General features: G+C 43.2%; 1 protein-coding gene across 1 annotated transcript in view; it reads right to left on the minus strand.

Annotated features, from left to right (window-relative positions):
* Positions 1-9,557, minus strand: part of TTLL4 (tubulin tyrosine ligase like 4) — a 29,530-nt gene extending 19,973 nt beyond the window's left edge. The window contains exons 1-2 of the mRNA XM_075829124.1: positions 9,434-9,557; positions 1,487-2,892 (exon numbers count right to left, since the gene is read on the minus strand). Of these exons, the coding sequence (XP_075685239.1) occupies positions 1,487-2,811 (1,325 nt within the window). The 5' untranslated portion in view covers positions 2,812-2,892; positions 9,434-9,557. The remainder of the gene's footprint in view (positions 1-1,486; positions 2,893-9,433) is intronic.
* Positions 9,558-22,131: the final 12,574 nt, after the last annotated feature.

Below are 22,131 nucleotides of genomic sequence, written 5' to 3' on the forward strand. Positions count from 1 at the left end.
CTTCTATGGCAGCCGGGGGCCTAATAAAGGCCCCCAGGTCTGCCTGTAATGAATGCCTGCTAGATCATGCCGCAGGCATGACCTAGCAGATGCCTGTCCGTTTTAAACGGACAGGCATAATACACTGCAATACAGAAGTATTGCAGTGTATTATAATAGCGATCGCAGAATCGCATATTAACGTCCCCTAATGGGACTAGTAAAAAAGTGAAAAAAAAAGTTTAAATGAAGTTAATAAAAAATAAATAAAAAAAAAGTGAAAAAAAAATGAAAAACCCAGCTTTTCCCCTTACAAAATGCTTTAGTATTCAAAAACCAAAATAAAGTAAAAAAGTTACACATATTTGGTATCGCCGCGTCCGTAACGACCCCGCCTATAAATCTATTACATTACTTAACCCGCACGGTGAACGCTGTAAAAAAAATGTAAAAAAAAGATGGAAAAATTGCTGTTTTCTGTGAATCCTGACTTTAAAAAAAATTGATTAAAAAGTGATCAAAAAGTCGCATCTACTCCAAAATGGTACCAATAAAAACGACAAGTCTTCCCGCAAAAAAAAAGCCCTCATACAACCGCATCGGCGAAAAAATAAAAACGTTACGGCTCTTCAAATATGGAGACACAAAAACAAATCATTTTGAAAAAAAGCGTTTACTGTGTAAAAGTAGTAAAACATACAAAAACTGTACAAATTTGGTATCGTTGCAATCGTAACAACCCGCTGAATAAAGATATTGTGTTATTTATAGCACACGGTAAGCGGCGTAGATTTAGGACGCAAAAAAAGTGGCGAAATTTCTGATTTTTTTCTATTCCCCCCAAAAAAAAAGTTAATCAATAAATAATATGTACCTCAAAATGGTGCTATTAAAAAATACAACTTGTCCCGCAAAAAACAAGGCCTTATACAGCTATGTCGACGCAAAAATAAAAACGTTATACCTCTTGGAATGCGACGATGGAAAAACTTAAGATTGCTTGGTCATTAAGGTCTAAAATAGGCTGGTCATTAAGGGGTTAAAGGGGGTTTTCCAAATTTTTCAAATGAGCGGTCAAGGAAGAAGGGATGCAATCATTGGCCTCAGCGGTCCGGTGACCTATACCCACTGAGACCAGTGATTGGCTGCAGCAACTATGCGGGTATACGGGCACGTCATTGCTGCAGCCATGTCAATAAACAGAGACTGGGAGGAACAAAATAGTGGCGCTGGTAAACCAGGGGATCTATGAGGTGAGCAGCGCTTTTTTAAATCCTTTCTTCCATGGCCACTTTTTTTTTTATTAGGACGGAAAACCCTTTCAAGTCAATACTTCGACCGCCAAGAATTGAGACCACCTTGATGTAACTTAAGAATTCTACAATTATCTGGCATCATTGCACAGATGGATAGGAGACTCCTGGCAGCATGAATAGAATTCCAGATTCTGGCGGGTCATGTCAGGCAGCCTTTTAAATCTTTAACTTTTTGTAGGAACACGACTTACTCTAGATTATTTGCTGCAGCTTCACAAGTTTTATTAAGGTGTATCGTCGAGATCTGAGACGCCATCACCGTTATATTCCCTCGATGCGTCGTCGTCTCGCCAGTCACTGGGATTAAGGGTTCACTTTTCAAGGCTGGAAGATGAGGAGATGTATCAAGGAGGTACGAGTCACCTCCCATGGCAATGATGCCGGCACTGGTTTGCTGGGTGGAGAGGTTGGCATGGTTAGTGCTGGAAACACTGATGTCCCCATTAAGGCATGGACCCTCTAATGCCAGGCTACTAGGTACAAGGTCTTTTTGGTGCCCTGGATGGGAGGAGGATTTCGCCGTTTCACCGCTGGCCCAATTTCCACCGTTTTGGCAAACAGCTGCATTAGAAATTTCAAGTTGTGCTTCACAGCCGGTGGGCAAATGACTTCCAGTCAAGCGCCTCACAGCCTCTGTTAGTTGGACTCCTCTACGGGGCGAACTGGCAACTTTATTATTTTCAAGTATAGGCCATGTAGTTTCCTCGGCTTTGGCCAATCCCTCCGCGATGTTGGATGAAGAAGCAGCTTTGTAGGACGCAGTCCCTGTGCGAATACCATTGTGATAAAGTAAAGGCACCACCCCATTAGATTGGCCGAAGCCTCCTTTCTCACCGGAAGGCCATGAAGCAGACTTTGCTCCAATCTGAGGGGGGCTTGGTGTCTTCTTCTTGTCCTCATGTGGATGTAAAGGCACTTTAGCACTGCTTGGTCGTAGGAAAGAGTTGGTTATTAAGGCTGGCCGGGAAGGATCGGAGCTCAGCTTGGCTGCAACACTGGAAGGTCTTCTCATGCCAACGTCGGGGAGCTCGCCGGCTGCGCTCGGCAGGTGGAACTGATCCATCAATGAATACGTCATGGCACTTTCAGCTTTGGCAGATTTAAGGAAAGGTCTGATTGGTGGATACCTGTAGCGGATGGACGGATTCCTCTGACTTTCTGTCCTTGACCCTACGGAAGGAGTTGTTTTTTTGGAAGCTCTATGGAAAACCAATGTTCCCTCAAAGGTGACATGAGGCAACCGTTGTCCAGCCAATGGAGGAGAAGGCGTTAAAGGTATTGTCGTCTTGCTGGGCTCGGAGAACAAACAGTAAGGATGAGGGAACATGTAATGAGCAGATCGGGGATCATGAGCCAAATGGGCATGTTCCCTCTGCAGCTTACAGATGGGGGAGATCTTTGGGGTAGGGCCGTTACTTTTGGGTTCCTTAGATCTGTACTGATGAGGAGTCGTCGACTTCTGATGACCTTCACCCCTAACCTCAGCAATATACACCTGCGTCTCTACCGATGCCATGAGCGGCCATCTCCCGGATATTATTCCAGCGTGACAAACACCATCCTCAGTGCTTCATTGTTCTGTGGTGGAGCCTTTCATCTGAAATGGTCAAGAGGAGAAGTTATTAAAAGCTACAACAATGTTTTCTTATCACTGAAATTTCTATGGCTAAAAGCAAAGACCTGGACAACTCAAGACAGAGAAGCCAACACATCGAGTTGTTTGCCGCAGACGCCCAGCATTTTGGGTTGTTTTCTATGAAATCTTTTATTATCCGGTTACTACAAAAATCCAACAGGCTTCCAAAATCTAAAGTAACTTATCTACCCCCGTCTCAGTAACATCATTCAGGATTTAGTACAGTTCAGTTACACTTTTTATATCTCGGGTGACGAGAGGGGGTGAGATTTTGGGAAATCAGCAGACTACGTTACAGTTCTTTCCTAGCAGGGTTAGGCTGTAATGGCACACGGGGGTAAACCGCTGGGGCTATAGATGCCCTTGTGAACGGTATGGTGCGATTTTCAGAACACACTGCAGTTGTGTTAACCGCAGCATAACCTACTGGTTGAGATTTCCCCCTCAATTCGTTTACTCAGGAAGATATTTCCCGTCAGCCACGTTTTTTTCATCTTATAGAGCCCTTTAACTTTTGCGCACCACGACTTACTATTGGGCCGTGGTGTGTGTGTGTGTGTGTGGGGGGGGGGGGGTGATGTTTAGAGTGGGCTCACCCGCTGAGCCTGCTCTGTACGCAGCAGGTGTCAGCGGTGTCTCACAGCTGGCACCCGGGACTAACGGCCAGGAACATCACCGCTAATGATTGCCTAGGTGGTCACAAAAATCCAAACTTTCTGAATTTTGGGTCACAAGTCGTACTTTTGGGTCATACTTTCTATAGACAATGTAAATTGCATGCGATGGCCACAGGTCTTTTATAAGGTCATGTGAAAAAAAAATAAAAAATGTTGTGAGAGTCTCATACGACTCACACCCAAATCATATACTTATTTTGTTGCTGGACTCATGCGTCACATGTAACTCCGGCCGTAGAGACCTCATATGGCTTTATAGAACATTTAAAGACTTCACACAAGAGAACGACTCGGGATTACAGTAGATTACATTACATGTCCAATAGAGGACGGACGTTTTCTACATTCACAAGCCGCGCAGTGTAACATGAGGCGCGGTCATTACTCTACATCTGATCGGTTATACGGTCGCACAGAACGGTAAACATGGAAACCGGAGCGGAGGACAATTAGCGCAGCAATAGACGAGACTTCCACAAAGCAGAGCTCAACATCCCAGTAATTCATTCCTTCCTCTTCTCCTGACTTATTTATGAGGGTGGATTTCTAGAAGGAGAATTAAATGTCTGACAGACAAAAGGGCCTCATGCACGTGCTCGTAATCATGGTCCGCGATTACGGGCATGGCCGCGGACAGCCACCCGCATTTTTGGCCCCTGCTCCCATACAAAGTATGTCCTATCTTTTGCGGAGGCTTTCTACGGCCCGGACACCGTCCGACAAATATAAGGGAAGGGTCCGTGGTCAATAGAATGAATTGGTCCGTAATTGGGGACCGTAATTATGGTCCGCAATTACGGACAAATTCTACGGTCGTGTGCAACCCAGGGATCCAACGCTGCACTTCCCACCATCACAGGATTGGCTCTGCTGTGAAAATAGTTGAAGGTAATAAAAGACCTTACATTATAGTGTGGCAAAAATACAGTGCAAAGTGTGTCAAAAAGGAGGTCCTGGTCCCTTTCTGCTGCTCATTACACGGTACGAGAGCCCCCCACACTGACAGCACCACATCTGTCCACAGGTGGTGTCTGGTATTGCAACTCAGATCCATTGCAGTGAATAGGGCTGAGCTGCAATACCACACACAACCTATGGACAGGTGCGGCGCTGTTTTTGGAAGTAAGCAGCCAAGCTTTACTAATCCTGAACAAGCCCTTTAAGTGGTCCTCTCCAAGTTTTTAAGAACTAGTGGAAATCTGGGTGACAACTGATCTGGCTGTCATTACATCTCCAGTCTGTATACACAGCGGCCATCGATCATTGCTGGTGGGGGGGGGGGGGGGGTCGCTGGTCTCATAGCAAACACGGGACCGCTGTCTTTCGCTCTTCTCGGCTACAATGCAAACAGCACAATGGGGCAGAGTTACTAATTCTGTATAAGACTTAGACAGCATTAACTTAAACAGTAACGAAACTTCTGACATGTGATAGTGGGTCTGTCGGAAGTTTTGATTTGTGGGGGTCCAAGCACTCAGACCCCACCAATCGCTAAAATGAAGCGACTGAAGTGCTAGTGTGAGTGCTGTGTCACTTAGTTTCCATTTGGCTTTTTCCGGAAAGCTGATGTATCGGAGTAGGGCTCATAGACTTTCTATTAACTCCGCTGCATTGATTTCCGGAAAAAGCCAAACAAAAATGAAGCGGCTGAGCGCTCACACCAGCACATCTGCCGCTTCTTTTAACGATTGGTGGGGGTCTCAGCGCTCGGACCGCCACCGATCAAAACTTCTGACAGGTCACTATGACATCAGAAGTTTGTTGAACTTTTAGTTACCTTTTAAACCAGGCAGTCCAAAGTTGCGCCATTTTTGTCACAGTGGCGCGCAGTATAATAAATTTGGCGCATCCCTCTACACACTTTTCTCTTCCTTATACCAACTCTTCAGATATGAAATAGAAAACACAGCGCCACATAGTGTAGATTACCCGGGCAATAGAGGTACAATATCCAAAAATCCAAATAGGTGCTCACCTAGGATAAGAGGACAGCGGACAGTTGAGAGAATAGTTGCTGCTGCTGCCAGGACTCCGTGCCGGTGTTCCAAAGAAAACCGCAGAAGATATGCTGATGTACAGAAAAAACAGAGTCTCCAAGGGCGCTGCTGCACAATTAAAAATTGCTCAATGTCAGTTCCCACCCTGCGTTTGTGAGAAGCTGAGACTTTAATGAGATTCCAACATTTCCCCTGGAAAATCTCCTTCCGCCCCAGAAGTTGTCACAGTACTATCGATACCAAGGCTCCCTCACAACTCCTGACTGTTCAGAGGCCGTGATTTGGACAGTGTTTGAGCATCCAGTTTCCATTAGTCGAACTCAGTGCAGCAGCGCCCTTGGAGACTCTGTTTTTCCTGTACATCAGCTTATACCAACTCTTGGCAGGCATGGTTCACGTTTGGCGCATTTTAGCTCATTATAAGCCACACCCCCTTTTCAAGGCTCTTTTGAAGTGTCTAGTGAGATGCAATTATCTGTTCCTAATTTAGTCTAAAACGAAACGCGCCACATTCTAGACGCAGACACGGTAGTGAACCTGCCGCAATATGTAATTTTTTGTTCCGTTGTACAATAGCTCAGCTCTACTTTTTTTTTCTCTGGGGAAATTTTCAGATACATTGACTGCGAATTTCAGTGCGGCATCCATGACAAATCTGACAGGTGTGAACAGGGCATTAACGTTAGGGGAAATTCTTTGTATTCATAAAAATGAAGAGGTGCTAGTGTAAAGTTAAATTAAAAAAAAAAAAAAAACTACAATGAGAAATCAGCAGATGCGGCACTAAATTCTGCTTGTACTCTGACTCAGCGCATTACATTCAGGCCTCTGACCGACTCCGAACCAGCTGTGACTGGCGTTATTCTCATAACGTGACCTCATTGGGATTCCGGCAGCTTCTTCCTACAACCGCCAGTGAGCACGGTCTTATAAGTGAAGAGGCAAAACCAGATTCTTGTTGGATTAAAGCCTTTAAAAACAGCTTACGCTTCGCGGCTGAACTCTTGTCAATGTTATAATGGGAGCCCTCCCTGCCCCCGCACACGAGCGGCTGAGATACGTATGCAGGAATCTGATGTGACGAGGAGGAAGGAAAACGGAAACGTGAATGGGAAGAGCAGAGATTCATTTTACCAAATGTGATGATGAAATTATAGTACAGCATTTTTAAAGGGACAGTACCTAGAAAACAACAGATTTTCTTTAGCCATTTGGCTCCAGTGACACAAGGTAATAAGCTGGGAGAGGGGCTGGCTATGGAGCAGGGGTGAGGAAATCCCATGTGGCGGTATAACAGCCTAAAAACTTCTAGGGTTGTTTCTATTAATACGCTTTCTCTGCCTCCCACTCATGTCAATGGGAGGTCAGAGGCGTAAACGCCCGAAGATAGGGCATGTCGCTTTTTCCCGCGAGGCGATCTTACCGCTCGCGGGAAAAAAAAAAAAAAGATGCATCCCATTGAAATCAATGGGAGACATTTTAGGGCCGTTTTTGACAAGTTTTGCGGTGCGGTTCTCCGCGTCAAAAAAACTGTGTGAACATAGCCTAATAGTAAAGACGCCGTGGTGACTGTATATAGTCCACATCATCCAGCACGGACGTCACCATGCGGCTGTTACTTCCGCTCCGCGGTCTCCAGGCAATCCTTCACACTCTTGTGGATTTAAGGCCGTGTCCAGGAATAGCCAGCTCTTGTGTTCTTGACAACGGGCTGATAACGGGCTCGGTTTCTGTATTTGCACTGGGTATCAGGTGGGCAGAACATGCACAGACATGCGCCACCGTATAACACCAGCCAAACCCAGCAGAGACCAACAAAGGTCTATTCACAGGGTCTCCAGATACCACCCTAAAAGCTACAACCCGCCCACTACTCACAGCTGCCCCGGAGGGAACACCTGACACCGCTAGAAACAAGGGAACAGAAGCTCAGCTGCGTATAGAGAACAGGACCGCACTATGTATGGGGAAACTTTGTGCTAAAAATACTTATGTACTACCCAGGATCCGACGATGGGCGGCTGAGAACGACATCAGGCTCTGTTCAGACTGTGTTGCATGTACACGCCAAGAAATGAGCCCTATGTATAGACTGGATGTCTAGCCAAGATGTGTGCCGTACAGTTGCATAAGTCGCTCGTTGACTTGCATGTAAAAAAACAATACAAAATGTATACAAAGCGGGACGCTCAATAAAGTAAAAAAAAATAAATAAATAAATGAACACGAAAAAATAAAATTAACTTATGCCGACCACCAGAACTTTATTAGCATATGTCGGAGCAATTATAGGCTATGGCGGTGATATACTGAGGACGGTTACCATTAGGATACGGTCACACGGCCTATTTTCAGACTTTTTCAAGCCGTAAACTCCACGAAAAAACGCCAAAAATACGTGGGCTGAACGCCTCCAAACATCTACCCATTGACTTCAATGGGAAAACCGGCATTGCCGTTCCCACAGGATGTTTTTTTACGCAGCAGTTTTAAAAACGACCGCGTAAAAAGACACCACGTAAAAGAAGAAGTAGTGCAGGTCACTTCAGCAGTTTTTGGAGCCGTTTTTGATTGGGTCAATAGAAAAACAGCTCCAAAACCAGACGCAAAAAAAACGGCATCAAAAAAACGTCTGAAAATCAGAGGCCGTTTCCCCTTGAAAAGCTCCGTATTTTACAGCAGTTTTTTGTTAAGCGTGTGAACAGTCTGTGCGGTGAGAACATGGCCATACTGATGGTTTCCCACAATATCCATGTAAACCTCGGAATGGTCTTCGGAAACTCGGACGACGATGGATCTGGCTGCCATTACGGGATCCACCCAGCTTTCCAAGAGCCCTGAATACAATTCTGCCCAGTGATGCTCTTATACAAAGCAGCAAGTAAAATAAAAGCAGCCGCCAGCGCAGTGATCGGAAACTCAGTATCACAAAGTACGGGACACAAGATCTAAAAAAGAACCAATAACCTGATCATTCATCTAAGAGAAGGAGCACAGGTGAAGAGCAGGATATCCCAACCTACGGCTATTGCAAAACTACAACTCCCAGCACGCAACAAGGCACGCTGGGAGTTGTAGTTTTGCAACAGCTGGACTTGGAGAACTTTAAAAGGATTGTCCAGAACTCTTGTCCAGCGGCGACTAGAACTTCAGCAGTTAGCGCCAAGGAAGGGGCCGAACAGGTGACCCCTCTCTCTATCACCCCCATATTCGCTTGAGGGCGCGTGACGGCGTTGTCTAGAACCTGGAAGAAAATTACTGCAGATTTTTTGGCGCAATAAGAACAGCAAACGTTACGGGGAGAGCGGCAACAACAACTAAGGTGAGAGTTCCCCCTAATAGCGCGGCCACATCTGTTATAATAATCCCAGCTCTGTACTCACCCGGGGACTAAACATGGACTGCAGCAGTTTTATTTGACAACATGCTGGGAGTAGTAGTTCCCAGATCACGTGTTGTAGGTTACTTTTACAGATCCCATCATCATTCCTATACCAAAAAAACTCCCTCACCACAAGTACTACAACCCCCAGCATTTAAAAACTGTATAAAACAATAGACAAAATTATCCCCCTTGACAAAAGATCATCAATAAAACACAACACTGGCAGTAGAACTACAAGTCCCAGCAGCATTCCTGGCAGACATGGTGAAGGGATCACAACAGCTTTCTACAGTAACGGGGGGCAGCCCGGACTACATGAGGAGGCGGAGGAGGAGGACCACCGCTGTCCACCATTACTAACCAGCGACCCCGCGCCAAAACAAAATACAAAAACAACAAAATAGCCGCTCTCTCTTTCGTGTCACCTCTCTTCGATCACTCACCCACTTCACAGGACAGGGGTCTCCGCGCCGTCCAGACTCGCATACAATGTCCGCGCCACCCGCCGCTCCCGGGCTTGGCGGCCTCGCCTCTCCTAGCAACCACGCAATTTAGGAAAAAAGCGCGCTGCGTCACTTCCGGCTCCAGCCGCACAGTAACCAATCGAACAACAATGAGGTCATGTGATAGGGGCGGGATCCATTACACAGTGCTGGCTGGCGACCATCTTAGTACACTCAGCAGCAGGAGGCGTTTCCTGAGACAAAGGACGCGGCTCTAGTGGGTTGGCGGCCATGTTGGTACTCCCCGTTAATACCGTGTTTATAAGGGATGAAGTCGGCGGAAGCAGTAGGCTACAGACCCTGCCACATGGAAATCACGGCCGGCCTGCGTGTGATGTGCGTGCTCAGTCATCAGTACACAATATCAGCCATTACCAGACATTCCCCCCCGCCCCGTCTATACTTACCATTTATAAAAGTGGAAAGTGAAATCATAAAGACGTTTTACCACAAAATATATATATAACAATAATAAAAGTAACACAGGAACAAAATAAATCATTATATCTGGCTATACAGCTAAAGATGCCGCTGATCAGACAAGCGTTAAAATATATATTTTTCAATTTGAACTCGTCAGAAAAAATAAATAAAAAATGTACCGCAATATATATATATATAGTCATACAGCAAATATCATGCGGGAGCAGTATAAGGGTAATTCAGGAGGATAGAGCCGCCCAGCAGCGCAACATTAGTTATTTCACAGTTGGGTCCGTGAGGCACCGCACCTGCAGATTTCACAGACCCCACGACATAAGGCCTCATGCACACGGCCATGCCCGTAATCACGGGTAATTCCGGGCACGGCCGGCCGCCGACACCCGCTGGCTGCCGGATGCAAAGTATGGGAGCACGGCCCGCGAAATCCGAAAAGTAGGACATGCTCTACATTTCCCGGCACGGTTCTACGGCACGGACACCCTTCCGTAGCGATACAGAAAGGGGTCCGCGGATGATAGAACCGGGCGGGTCCGTAGTTGCGGAGGTGTTTTTTTAAGGCCATGTGCATGGGGTCGAAATAGAGAAGGCTCCGCTGAGCCAATGAGCAGCCACTGGACCTGGTATACAGCCGCCCCTCAGCCGCGCTGCTCTCTCTGTTCACACGTTCGTTGCGTAAATACTGCGTTTTTTCAGACACTGAACTCGTTGCGGAAAATCCACAGCAAATACAGTAGCAGCAAAGGGGATGAGATAAGTGGATTTACACTCTGTGTAAATACCGAGCGGAAAAAACGCTCAGAAATTTACCTGCGGTGCAGAATTGTATTCCGCAGCAGGTCAATTGCATTTGCGTAAACGCTGCTTATTTGTTGCGGGTTTTTCCCATTGAATTCAACAAATAGCAGCTGTTGCATTTATTTTTTTTGCGGCGGGTTAGCAGCGGTTTCGCAGCAAAAACGCAACTCAGAAAAAATCTCATACTTTTACCCAGGAGTCTGTATTCCCCCATCTAGCGCTGCCTCCTACGGTCATACGGTCGGTGCAGGAACACTAAAAAACGGAATTCTAAAGGTACAGAGCGACTTAGAAGATAATTATAGGTTACATGATAATGATTTTTCACCCACTACCACCAGGTATTGCACGTTTAATGGGTTCCATTTAAGTTGTGTTCTCATCAGCGATGGAGCCGCTGTCGCAGGTTCCATCAATGTCGGATGACGGACAATACACCCCTACCCGCTGAAACCCATTGTAGGTCTATGTTCCAGGTTTGAGTGGCGCGTGTGCAGCTTGTGTTCTAGGTGTGAGTGACACAAGTGCGGTATGTCTCCCAGGTGTTTTCCATGAAAACTCGCACTTATATTTATCAAATGAGTTGCAAAATGACTAGAAAATATAGACAAGACATTGACAAGGTTAGAAATAATGATTTTCTCCTTCAGACTTTGCTTTGGTCTTGGAATGCTCCATTTGCAGCAATTCCAGTATTGCAGACCTTTGGCATTCTAGCTGTTAGGGCAGATTCACACGAGCGTTGTGTTTTTGCGCGCGCAAACAACGCAGCGTTTTGCACGCGCAAAAACCATTTGACAGCTGCGTGTGTCATCCGTGTATGATGCGCGTCTGCGTGATTTTCGCGCAGCCGCCATCATAGAGATGAGGCTAGTCGACGCCCGTCACTGTCCAAGGTGCTGAAAGAGCTAACTGATCGGCAGTAACTCTTTCAGCACCCTCGACAGTGAATGCCGAACACAATATCGCAAAACCTGTAGAAAAAAAAGAAAAAGTTCCTACTTACCGAGAACTTCCCGGCCGTTGCTTTGGTGACGCGTCCTTGGTGACGCGCCTCTCTTGACATCGGGCCCCACCTCCCTGGATGACGCGCCAGTCCATGTGACCGCTGCAGCCTGTGCTTGGCCTGTGATTGGCTGGAGCTGTCACTTGGACTTAATTGTCATCCCGGGAGGTCAGACTGGAGGAAGAAGCCGGGAGTTAGCGGTAAGTCAGAACTTCGTTTTTTTTTCTACAGGTTCATGTATATTGGGATCGGAAGTCACGGTCCATGGTGCTGAAACAGTTTAACTCTTTCAGCACCATGGACAGTGACTATCTCCTGATGTCGCGTACCGATAATTTTTTTGCCGGGTTCGGCCAAAACGAGTTTGGCCGAACCCGGTGAAGTTCGGTACGCTTGTCCGGCTTCGCTCATTGCAAAGACACTCCGTTTGGATGTTCGGAAACAGAAAAGCACGTGGTGCTTTTCTGTTTTCATTCATCCTTTTCACTGCTGTTGCGCGAATCACGCTCGTCCCACGGAAGTGCTTCCGTGTGGTGCGCGTGATTTTCACGCACCCATTGACTTCAATGGGTGCGTGATGCGTGAAATACGCAGAGTTATTGATACTGTCGCGCTTTTTGCGCAGCAGACAAACGCTGCGCAAAAAGCACGGACTGTCTGTACTGCCCCATAGACTTGTATTGGTCCATGCGTGCCGCGTGAAAACCACGCGGCCCGCACGGACCGAATACACGCTCGTGTGAATCCCCCCTTAATTTGCTGAGGTAATCGGGAGAAATTTCCCCCCATGCTTCCAGAAGCCCCTCCCACAAGTTGGATTGGCTTGATGGGCACTTCTTGCGTACCATACGGTCAAGCTGCTCCCACAACAGCTCTATGGGGTTGAGATCTGGTGACTGCGCTGGCCACTCCATTACACATAGAATACCAGCTGCCGGCTTCTTCCCTAAATAGTTCTTGCATCATTTGGAGGTGTGCTTTGGGTCATTGTCCTGTTGTAGGATGAAATTGGCTCCAATCAAGCGCTGTCCACAGGGTATGGCATGGCGTTGCAAAATGGAGTGATAGCCTTCCTTATTCAAAATCCCTTTTACCTTGTACAAATCTCCCACTTTACCAGCACCAAAGCAACCCCAGACCATCACATGACCTCCACCATGCTTGACAGATGGCGTCAGGCACTCTTCCAGCATCTTTTCAGTTGTTCTGCGTCTCACAAATGTTCTTCTGTGTGATCCAAACACCTCAAACTTCCATTCGTCTGTCCATAACACTTTTTTCCAATCTTCCTCTGTCCAATGTCTGAGCTTTTGCGCATATTAATCTTTTCCTTTTATTAGCCAGTCTCAGATATGGCTTTTTCTTTGCCACTCTGCCCTGAAGGCCAGCATCCCGGAGTCGCCTCTTCACTGTAGACGTTGACACTGGAGTTTTGCGGGTACTATTTAATGAAGCTGCCAGTTGAGGACCTGTGAGGCGCCTATTTCTCAAACTAGAGACTCTAATGTACTTGTCTTGTTGCTCAGTTGTGCAGCGAGGCCTCCCACTTCTCTTTCTACTCTGGTTAGAGCCTGTTTGTGCTGTCCTCTGAAGGGAGTAGTACACACCGTTGTAGGAAATCTTCAGTTTCTTGGCAATTTCTCGCATGGAATAGCCTTAATTTCTAAGAACAAGAATAGACTGTCGAGTTTCAAATGAAAGCTCTCTTTTTATAGCCATTGTGAGAGTTTAATCGAACCCACAAATGTAATGCTCCAGATTCTCAATTAGCTCAAAGGAAGGTCAGTTTTATAGCTCCTCTAAACAGCAAAACTGTTTACAGCGGTGCTAACATAATTGCACAAGGGTTTTCAAGTGTTTTCTAATCATCCATTAGCCTTCTATCACAGTTAGGGTATGTTCACACGGCCTATTTACGGACGTAAATCGGGCGTTTTTGCCCCGAATTACGCCCGAAAATAGCGCCTCAATAGCGCTGACAAACATCTGCCCATTGAAAGCAATGGGCAGACGTTTGTCTGTTCACACGAGGCGTATATTTACGCGCCGCTGTCAAATGACGGCGCGTAAATAGACGCCCGCGTAGAAGAAGTGACCTGTCACTTCTTTGGCCGTAATTGGAGCCGCTATTCATTGACTCCAATGAATAGCAGCGCTAATTACGGCCGTAATTGACGCGGCGTTCAAGCGCCTGCACATGCCGTTACGGCTGAAATTACGGGGATGTTTTCAGGCTGAAACATCCCCGTAATTTCAGCCGTTACGGACCCCCGCCGTGTGAACATACCCTTAGCAAACACAATGTACCATTAGAACACTGGAGTGATGGCTGCTGGAAATGGGCCTCTATACACCTATGTAGATATTGCATTAAAAACCAGACGTTTGCAGCTAGAATAGTCATTTACCACATTAACAATGTATAGAGTGTATTTCTGATTAATTTAATGTTATCTTCATTGAAAAAAACTGTGCTTTTCTTTAAAAAATAAGGACGTTTCTAAGTGACCCTATGTATGTGTGTGTAAATATATATATATATATATATATATATATATATATATATATAGTGTCATTATTCACGTGGACTGTATATCAATGGGAGGCGTAAAAAAACAACCTTGTGAACTGTGCCTAATGCATCTTTTTTCCTTTGCCCACTCGTTTGAAAAAAAAACAAAAAAAAGGGGGCAGTATTATAGTAGTTATATTCTTGTATATAGGGAGCAGTATTATAGTAGTTATATTCTTGTATATAGGGGACAGTATTATAGTAGTTATATTCTTGTATATAGGAGCAGTATTATAGTAGTTATATTCTTGTATATAGGGGGCAGTATTATAGTAGTTATATGCTTGTATATAGGGAGCAGTATTATAGTAGTTATATTCTTGTATATAGGGGACAGTATTATAGTAGTTATATTCTTGTATATAGGGGGCAGTATTATAGTAGTTATATTCTTGTATATAGGGGACAGTATTATAGTAGTTATATTCTTGTATATAGGGGGCAGTATTATAGTAGTTATATTCTTGTATATAGGGGACAGTATTATAGTAGTTATATTCTTGTATATAGGGGGCAGTATTATAGTAGTTATATTCTTGTATATAGGGGACAGTATTATAGTAGTTATATTCTTATACATAGGGGCAGTATTATAGTAGTTATAGTCTTGTATATAGGGGCAGTATTATAGGAGTTATAGTCTTGTATATAGGGGGCAGTATTATAGGAGTTATATTCTTGTGTATAGGAGGCAGTATTATAGTAGTTATATTCTTATATATAGGGAGCAGTATTATAGTAGTCATATTCTTGTATATAGGGGGCAGTATTATAGTGTTATATTCTTGTATATAGGGGCAGTATTATAGTAGTCATATTCTTGTGTATAGGGGGCAGTATTATAGTAGTTATATTCTTGTATATAGGGGCAGTATTATAATAGTTATATTCTTGTATATAGAGCAGTATTATAGTAGTTATATTCTTATATATAGGGAGCAGTATTATAGTAGTTATATTCTTGTATATAGGGGCAGTATTATAGTAGTTATATTCTTGTATATAGGGGGAGTATTATAGTAGTTATATTCTTGTACATACGGGGCAGTATTATAGTAGTTATATTCTTGTATATAGGGGCAGTATTATAGTAGTTATATTCTTGTACATACGGGGCAGTATTATAGTAGTTATATTCTTGTATATAGGGGGCAGTATTATAGTAGTTATATTCTTGTATATAGGAGCAGTATTATAGTAGTTATATTCTTGTATATAGGGGGCAGTATTATAGTAGTTATATTCTTGTATATAGGGGGCAGTATTATAGTAGTTATATTCTTGTACATAGGGGCAGTATTATAGTAGTTATATTCTTGTATATAGGGGCTGTATTATAGTAGTTATATTCTTGTACATACGGGGCAGTATTATAGTAGTTATATTCTTGTATATAGGGGCAGTATTATAGTAGTTATATTCTTGTACATACGGGGCAGTATTATAGTAGTTATATTCTTGTATATAGGGGGCAGTATTATAGTAGTTATATTCTTGTATATAGAGCAGTATTATAGTAGTTATATTCTTATACATAGGGGCAGTATTATAGTAGTTATATTCTTGTATATAGGAGCAGTATTATAGTAGTTATATTCTTGTATATAGGGGACAGTATTATAGTAGTTATATTCTTATACATAGGGGCAGTATTATAGTAGTTATAGTCTTGTATATAGGGGCAGTATTATAGTAGTTATATTCTTGTATATAGGGGGCAGTATTATAGTAGTTATATTCTTGTATATAGAAGCAGTATTATAGTAGTTATATTCTTGTATATAGGGGGCAGTATTATAGTAGTTATATTCTTGTATATAGGGGGCAGTAGTATAGTAGTTATATTCTTGTATATAGGGGCAGTATTATAGTAGTTATATTCTTGTATATAGGAGGCAGTATTATAGTAGTTATATTCTTGTATATAGGGGGCAGTATTATAGTAGTTATATTCTTGTATATAGGTGGCAGTATTATAGTAGTTATATTCTTGTATATAGGGCAGTAGTATAGTAATTATATTCTTGTATATAGGGGGCAGTATTATAGTAGTTATATTCTTGTATATAGGGGGCAGTATTATAGTAGTTATATTCTTGTATATAGGGGGCAGTATTATAGTAGTTATATTCTTGTATATAGGGGCAGTATTATAGTAGTTATATTCTTGTATATAGGGGCAGTATTATAGTAGTTATATGCTTGTATATAGGGGCAGTATTATAGTAGTTATATGCTTGTATATAGGGGCAGTATTATAGTAGTTATATTCTTGTATATAGGGGCAGTATTATAGTAGTTATATGCTTGTATATAGGGGCAGTATTATAGTAGTTATATTCTTGTATATAGGGGACAGTATTATAGTAGTTATATTCTTGTATATAGGAGCAGTATTATAGTAGTTATAGTCTTGTATATAGGGGGCAGTATTATAGTAGTTATATTCTTGTATATAGGGGGCAGTATTATAGTAGTTATATTGTATATAGGGGGCAGTATTATAATAGTTATATTCTTGTATATAAGGGCAGTATTATAATAGTTATATTCTTGTATATAGGGGGCAGTATTATAGTAGTTATATTCTTGTATATAGGCGCAGTATTATAGTAGTTATATTCTTGTATATAGGAGGCAGTATTATAGTAGTTATATTCTTGTATATAGGGGCAGTATTATAGTAGTTATATTCTTGTATATAGGGGACAGTATTATAGTAGTTATATTCTTGTATATAGGGACAGTATTATAGTAGTTATATTCTTGTATATAGGGGGCAGTATTATAGTAGTTATATTCTTGTATAGAGGAGCAGTATTATAGTAGTTATATTCTTGTATATAGGGGGCGGTATTATAGTAGTTATATTCTTGTATATAGGGGGCAGTATTATAGTAGTTATATTCTTGTATATAGGGGGCAGTATTATAGTAGTTATATTCTTGTACATACGGGGCAGTATTACAGTATTTTTGTCCTTCGGGGGAAGTATTACAAAATTCTTGTCCCTTTCCATTGTTACTCACGGTCTCAGCTAGAATACATTTTCAGTGAAATAATACACAAGAACCAGGGCGCTTCTATGAGAACAATTTCTACATTTATTGTGTCACATGGAAGCAAAGATTTTGTAAAAAACAAAAAATGTGAAAAAGCTTTTATTGTTACCCAGAAACCACATCCATCCTGGTGGTCAATACGTGAATGTCTAATGTCAGCTCATCTCATGCAAACAACGTATGAAAATTAGTAAATTAACAGATTAAAGTGCAAAATTAGAAGTGATCAGTGCAGCATATAACCAGGGATATCCGGTAACCAGAGCCACCGATTTAGGTTAATAAGGATCCGTCTCCAGGGTGAACGTCTTTTAATTAGGACATCAATAGCCGCCACCGAACAACCATCCAAAGTCCCAATGGGTAGCTGAAAAGAGGTATGAGTTATATGTAACACGGCCGACTGACCGAGAATGATCATCTGACAGGCGCCATGATTGACAAGAAAGGCGTTGTAGTGTCTGCCAGGTGACCCGCTCAGGCAGGTGAGCGATTTTGCATACACATCCTTTCCAGTCCTGCCCGTTGGGGATTCAGTGGCCCTTATGTTGAAGCTATTGCAACCAGGTTAGCCCGAATTCAGACAAGCGTGTATCTCGCCAGTGTGACGGCCGTTAAAAGAACGTCCGCAACACGGACGCATGTAATTTAATGGGGCCGTTCATACGACCGTTGTTCTAATGGACGATGTGAAGGGCCCGTGGAAGAATAGAACATGTCCTATTTCCAACCCTTCTCACGGATCCCTCAATAGACTCAAGTCTATGAGGGGTCCATGAAAACGGGTCCCACACGGGTGCAACTCAGACGTGAAAAATGGACGTTTTTTGCAGCAGAGTTTGCATTAGTTTGTGTGAATCTGGCCTTGGTGTTAGGGAACTGATTTTTAGTTGTAGAAATTTCTGTAACAAAATGTACCACATGTGAATCCACCAAATTAAAACATCTCCTTAAAATTTCCCCTGGTTTTTGAGCTGGTGGGTTAAATAAGAGTTACAAGGCAAAGAGCACAGGACGAACTTTTATTAGTGATCACTAATACAATGTACCGGCCGGTTTAGTATTAGGATACAGTCACACGTGGTGTATCTGCGTTGTATTTCCAATGTAAACCTATAGTAAAATGTTCCGAAACGCAAGATTTTTTTATTTTTATAAATCGGTTGCAGAATATTGTTTCCATTGGACAGTGTACAGATTTATGCTGCGTATTTTTACGTCGCGAAAATAGCAAGGCATATATGCCACATGTGATTTCGCCCTTTGGCTGGGTTCACACGAGCACATGAACGTCCGTAATGGACGGACATATTTCAGCCAGAAGTCCCGGACCGAACACAGTGCAGGGAGCCGGGCTCCTAGCATCATAGTTATGTACGACACTAGGAGTCCCTGCCTCTCCGCGGAACTACTGTCCTGTACTGAAAACATGATTACAGTACGGGACAGTTGTCCTGCAGAGAGGCAGGGACTCCTAGCATCGTACATAACTATGATGCTAGGAGCCCGGCTCCCTGCACTGAGTTCGGTCCGGGACTTCCGGCTGAAATATGTCCGTCCATTACGGACGTTCACGTGCTCGTGTGAACCCAGCCTCTAGGTCCGTGGTTCCAAATCAAATTTTTTTCTCAAGTGTAACTGCCACTGTGTACATACATTATATTACTTATCCTGCACTGATCCTGAGTTACATCCTGTATTATACTCCAGAGCTGCACTCACTATTCTGCTGGTGGAGTCACTGTGTACATACATTATATTACTTATCCTGCACTGATCCTGAGTTACATCCTGTATTATACTCCAGAGCTGCACTCACTATTTTGCTGGTGGAGTCACTGTGTACATACATTACATTACTTATCCTGTACTGATCCTGAGTTCTATCCTGTATTATACTACAGAGCTGCACTCACTATTCTGCTGGTGGAGTCACTGTGTACATACATTACATTACTTATCCTGTACTGATCCTGAGTTACAGCCTGTATTATACTCCAGAGCTGCACTCACTATTCTGCTGGTGGAGTCACTGTGTACATACATTACATTACTTATCCTGTACTGATCCTGAGTTACATCCTGTATTATACTCCAGAGCTGCACTCACTATTCTGCTGGCGGAGTCACTGTGTACATACATTACATTACTTATCCTGCACTGATCCTGAGTTCTATCCTGTATTATACTCCAGAGCTGCACTCACTATTCTGCTGGTGGAGTCACTGTGTACATACATTACTTATCCTGTACTGATCCTGAGTTCTATCCTGTATTATACTCCAGAGCTGCACTCACTATTCTGCTGGTGGAGTCACTGTGTACATACATTACTTATCCTGTGTTACATCCTGTATTATACTCCAGAGCTGCACTCACTATTCTGCTGGTGGAGTCACTGTGTACATACATTACTTATCCTATACTGATCCTGAGTTACATCATGTATTATACTCCAGAGCTGCACTCACTATTAAGCTGGTGGAGTCAGTGTACATACATTACTTATCCTGTATTATACTCCAGAGCTGCACTCACTATTCTACTGATGGAGTCACTGTGTAAATACATTACTTATCTTGTACTGATCCTGAGTTGCATACTGTATTATACTCCAGAGCTGCACTCACTATTCTGCTGGTGGAGTCACTGTGTACATACATTACATTACTTATCCTGTACTGATCCGGAATTACATCCTGTATTATACTCCAGAGCAGTACTCCGAGTTTAAATCTCCCAGAATTTTCTGATTGTTCAGTGTCTGCACAAAGTTTGTTCTAGGAATTAGCCTTTTGGGAAGTGCCATCTTTACACCAGATATTGTACAGTCATCTGTAGGAACTTATAGCAGCTCAGCTAAGGGGTGTGTGAAAAAAAGATTAGATCCGCAGAATAGTGAGTACAGCTCTGGAGTATAATATAGAATGTAACTCAGGATCAGTACAGGATAAGTAATGTAATGTATGTACACAGTGACTCCTCCAGCAGAATAGTGAGTGCAGCTCTGGAGTATAATACAGGATGTAACTCAGGATCAGTACAGGATAAGTAATGTAATGTATGTACACAGTGACTCCACCAGCAGAATAGTGAGTACAGCTCTGGAGTATAATACAGAATGTAACTCAGGATCAGTACAGGATAATTAATATGTGTAATGTAGGTACACCTATACCCACTAAGCTGGAAAATACCTCCCCATAACCCCTAAGAAGTACACTGCTGGAAACCAAATGCTCACTTTTTTTCTGCTCCTTCCAATTGGCACATCGAGGGGCAATGACTCAATTCTATTCAGCCACTTTATCTGTAAGACGCCCTTAGATAAAATACGGTTGAATATATATAAATCACGGTGCAATTTCACCTTCTCATTACAGATAACCCCTCTGCAGCCTTCACGTGCTTTGACAATACATTAATCCGTGGACTTTACTGCTGCTTTCTTGATACTGACCTCACGCCTGTACCATTACTGAACTGCTGCTACAGAGTGGCTGTCAAGCGCCTTTTTCCTTGGCGCCGGTTTCCTCATTGCCTCCTGTATTTTATCATACACCACAGTATTATTCAGGCTGAATTTGTAACGAACATCCAGGGCCCATAATCTAGACAGGAACCTACGACGTGTAACATCTGAAGTCGCTCAACAGACAGACCAGAACGCAGCGAGCCTCGTAACTTAGTTAGAACGTATTGGAAGTTGGGTGTAGTGATGGGCGCACTATAATAGAGGTGAAGGGCGACCTCTCAAGACTAGACATTCACTCCTATTTTAAGGAAAGTCAAGGGGCCACAGTCCTAGTATATGATGTGGGGTACACAGGGGCCCGTAGCACACGGCTGAGGTCGTCTCATAGGCTGAATAAGCTTCAGAGTTTTAAATAGATTTTTTAGTTTTAGGTAGAATAAAAAGTTTTTCTACTTTATAATTTATAGATCTCTGCTTGCTGTCAGTAGATGGGACCATTCCTGTTTACATCCAGAGGCTGAAAGCCTGTTCAGAGCGAATACTTCAGACAGCGGAAGGATGTGCTACAATTATATCCAATCCTCTATGAACTATACACATGAACGATATCAGTCTAGATAAAATGTATCAGTTTTCAGACTATTTGTCTGGATAAAATCGTAGCAAACTACTTAGCAGTTTTATGCCCGTATAGGTTTTTCAGTCCCTGGAGGTAAACAAGAATATTCCCATGCACTGAAAGCAAGCAGAGATCTTGTTAAACTGTGAATTAAAAGACAAAGTATATTCAAAGTTGAAAAACGTCATTACATATGGGTTAAACGGCATAAAACAAGCGCGTGGTGAATTCTAGAAGAGACAGATCCTTCCCATGTGTCCTATTAGGGCGTACGGATAAAGGGGTCCACGATTTGGGAGCCGCCTCTATCATCCTGAGAATCACTAGTGTCTTGATGGTCTTTAATATGGATGGGGTGCAGCGTCACAGCAAGAAAATGGGAATTTATACAGTGGAGGAGGAGGGGGGGGGGGATCAACAGCGCCCCTCCCCCTTACGATCACCTATTTTATGGGGTACCACCTCGAACGTGTCAGTCTTGTGCACGGTTTACATCAGTAAAATACAGAGTTTGGAGTAAAAATTCTCTAAAAAGACTAGATGTGCTCTGAGAAGTCTTCAGCAATAATCAGGGACCCTCAAATAATAAAAAAAGGGGTTGTGCATACTGGACAGAAGATATAATGGGACCAAACTTACCTATAGGAGAAGAGGAACTACCTCT

This window comes from Rhinoderma darwinii, chromosome 6 (assembly GCF_050947455.1).
Source record: "Rhinoderma darwinii isolate aRhiDar2 chromosome 6, aRhiDar2.hap1, whole genome shotgun sequence".
NCBI classification, from domain to species: domain Eukaryota; kingdom Metazoa; phylum Chordata; class Amphibia; order Anura; family Rhinodermatidae; genus Rhinoderma; species Rhinoderma darwinii.